This window comes from Drosophila navojoa, chromosome 2, assembly GCF_054131105.1.
Source record: "Drosophila navojoa isolate 15081-1374.11 chromosome 2, UAZ_NAV_1.0, whole genome shotgun sequence".
In the NCBI taxonomy this organism is placed as follows: domain Eukaryota; kingdom Metazoa; phylum Arthropoda; class Insecta; order Diptera; family Drosophilidae; genus Drosophila; species Drosophila navojoa.
Window position 1 is genome coordinate 10,535,241 of NC_142890.1, and position 3,138 is coordinate 10,538,378.

General features: G+C 44.1%; 1 protein-coding gene across 1 annotated transcript; it reads right to left on the reverse strand.

The window, feature by feature from the left end:
* Nucleotides 1-314: 314 nt before the first annotated feature.
* On the reverse strand, nt 315-1,726 carry LOC115561932 (uncharacterized). Its single transcript, XM_030382548.2, has 2 exons — nt 1,518-1,726; nt 315-1,440 (listed from the first exon to the last, which is right to left on the reverse strand). The coding sequence occupies exons 1-2, from the start codon at nt 1,548-1,550 to the stop codon at nt 415-417; spliced, it is 1,059 nt and encodes a 352-aa protein (XP_030238408.1). The 5' UTR covers nt 1,551-1,726; the 3' UTR covers nt 315-414.
* Nucleotides 1,727-3,138: the final 1,412 nt, after the last annotated feature.

A 3,138-nucleotide genomic window follows, 5' to 3' on the forward strand; every position in this document is an offset into this window, starting at 1 on the left:
GTATATTGGTTTTGATAAATGCACCCCTAGCTGTCCGTCCGCCTGATATTGTTGTTCGTTACCTTTTGACGTTGGGTCTCCAGTATATATAGATCATACATGTGCTTTAATGATACTCTTACATAGTTGGCTTATATGTGGATAAAAGTCAGACTGTTGGCATCAATAGAATCTAAGAAGGGCTTAGAAATAATGCTGCCAAGATTAGAGTATGGATATATTGCATGTTTTTCGACTTGGTAACAAAAATATTTGCCAACAAATTTTATATTCCCTTGTTTCAAAAAGAAAAGAAAATAGGCCATAAACAAATATTGAGGAAAAGAGGATTTTAATGGCTATATAATAGAACGGCTTAACAAAATATGTATTTAGAATATTCCTCTTAATGGTACTTTAGGCAATAAATTTGATTTAGTTATAGGGATACACATCCAGCTGCTCATGCAAGTGCTGATATGTGCGTCTGTCGTGCGGTGAGCTTTGACCATTGGGGGTCGCCTCTGCACCCTGCGACGCTTGGATATCCTGGGAGTTATCCTTGAGGCTGACCGTTTTGGCCCGAGCCTTCTTCAGCACCTCAAAGTGGTTGGCATCGATCTGACCCGGCTCCAGCTGCAGCTGCTGGCACTGTCCGTTGGGCTCGCAGTTGGTCACGAGGCGCTTATAGCCGCGCGACTCACCTGCCACCGACTGCTTGTAGTCGTAGGCATCCAGCATGGCGCTCTGCGACTGCCCGCTGTAGTCGCCGGCGCGTTTGGGCGGCGCCTGCTGCTCAATCACGGCCAGCACTGGGCCATTGCCATGACCGGCGTCCTGCACTTGCTGGCCATTGGGCAGTGTGACAACGGCATAGGGCAGTGGATTGCTGTCGGACTGCTCCGGCTGCGGTGGTGCCGGCGGTGGCACATAAGTGACCACTGGCTGCACCTGTGCTCTGGTCGCTGTCACCGGCTGCGGCTGTCTGTAGTAGCTGGCAACAAACGGTTGCTGCGGCTGCGGCTGCGGCAGAGGCGGGAGGTAATTGAAGTTGAGTTCCTGGACAGTGGCAGGCCGCGGTGGTGCGAGAGCCAAGAACTGAGGCTGGCGGTTAACCAGCAATGGATTGTTATGAGCCGAGTTCAACTGCTGCTGCTGCTGCTGCTGTTGTTGGCGTTGCTGCTGTTGCTGGTACTGCAGTTGACGCTGCTGTTGCAGTTTCTGCTGTTGTTGCAACTGTCGCTGCTGCTGTTGCTGCAGCTGACGATTGGGCACCGTGTACGTTTGATGTGCCGTGTAGACCGCTGGCGACTTCTGCGATTGCAGCTCATAGGTGCGTCCAAGGGTCTGCACCACGTACTTGGTGGCTGGCTCTGGGTTCGGTGCGGGCGGGCGGAAGGGTATTTTCGGGCGCGGATAGCTGTAGGGGATCTGTGACTCGGCGCAGCTCAGCAGCGCCAGCTAATACAATTTTTCAAAATATTTACACATTAATATTAATGAGGCTTGGATGGCTCATAAGGCCACACGCCGCTTACCGTCACGACGACGAGCAGCATCAGGTTGGCCATCGAAGTGTCAGCTCGGAAATTGTGGAACTGCCCGTGTTTTGTGTTGTGCACGCGCCGCCGTCTGGCAAATGATTGAGACAGTTGCCGCGCAGATCACAGTGTTAGACTTCTTCACAAGAAGAGCCAAACGAGAGCTGCGTCAGCGGCAGCAAAACTCGTTTTGCCTATTATTGAGTTGTAATTGTGGCATCGCTTGCCTTTGGATTCGCTGTAACATTTAAATTTCATAATTTTTCTTTCTCCCTCTCTTTGTCGGTCTTCCCCTATATATATATGTATAGATATGCTTGTGGAGATGTTTATCTGCCTGTATATGTTATCGTCGCTCGCCACTTTAGCGTTCGTTTGCTTGTGGCACTATTTGGCTATCACTTGGGTCTCGCTTTTGTCATCGTTAAGGAGCCAACTTTTAAGTTGGCACATGCACAGAAATCATTCCGCGGGGGCCGTGAAAATCTTTCCCTCTCATTTGGATGCGCTATTTAGAGGGTACTAAGGTTAACTCATGATTTATGTGCTCTATCGATAGATGAGCCTCGGAATGCTATTAACAGTTTTGTATATATATTAGTTCAGCTGTTTGTTTGATAATTTAGTAGATAGATCTATATAGTTTGCATGCAACATATCACATTTAGATCACAGTAGCTTGGGACGGGTTTTAACAAATGATTAAATGAAGATATCTGAAACAAATTTGTGTTTACCAAAATATATTATCTTATATCAGCAATATTTAATTTCTCTCTCTCTCTCTCTCTCTCTCTCTCTCTCTCTCTCTCTCTCTCTCTCTCTCTCTCTCTCTATGCTTAGTCAATGGAATTGTTATTATTCTCTACTCTTCTCTCAGCATTATTGGAATCTCTTCTACTTATCCTACTCATATATATTTCGATTTCATATCTCTTGGAGAAAGAGTATTCATTGTTCGTTTACCTGCAGCTCCTTCATATTTTAATTCACGTTAGTTTTCATTGTCTTTCCGCACTTAAGCACTTTTAATTTACCAACTCAGCCGTACAGCACTATCGTATTGACTCTGTGTGTTTATGAAGATCATGTTGATCTCGTCAAAAGTAAAAGTGCGGTTCCACCGGGTTCAATAATGTGGTTTTCATAGCAATCTTTGTTAACGTTGTTGTTGTTATGGATTTATAAATAAATTTGCATCAATTTCATATGGGATTTGTTGTTTCTGTTTTGGCTTCATCCGTTGAAACTGTGTAAATTGGTAAACAATAAAGTTTAATTCGATTTCAAACCAGTAGGTAGACCTGATTGATATTTATGCCATATAACCAAGAGTCGAGTTAAGTTTAAATTTATCTGTTTAAAATGCTGAACTTGATTCAATTCTCTGTTTGGGGCCTATTTATGAGCCCCGTTTAAAGCCGCTACTGCCATAAAGCCTGTTTGAAGATGACAAATTAGTTTTGTTTTCTTTTCTCTCTGTTGATCAAAGTCTAATTTCATATAAAAGACAAATATAAGAAATATATATGAAGGAAGTGATGCGAGCTGCAGATGTGTTAATTATTGGCATATATATTTTAACTCTTTTAGTGACGCATCATTTTGATTATTTTAT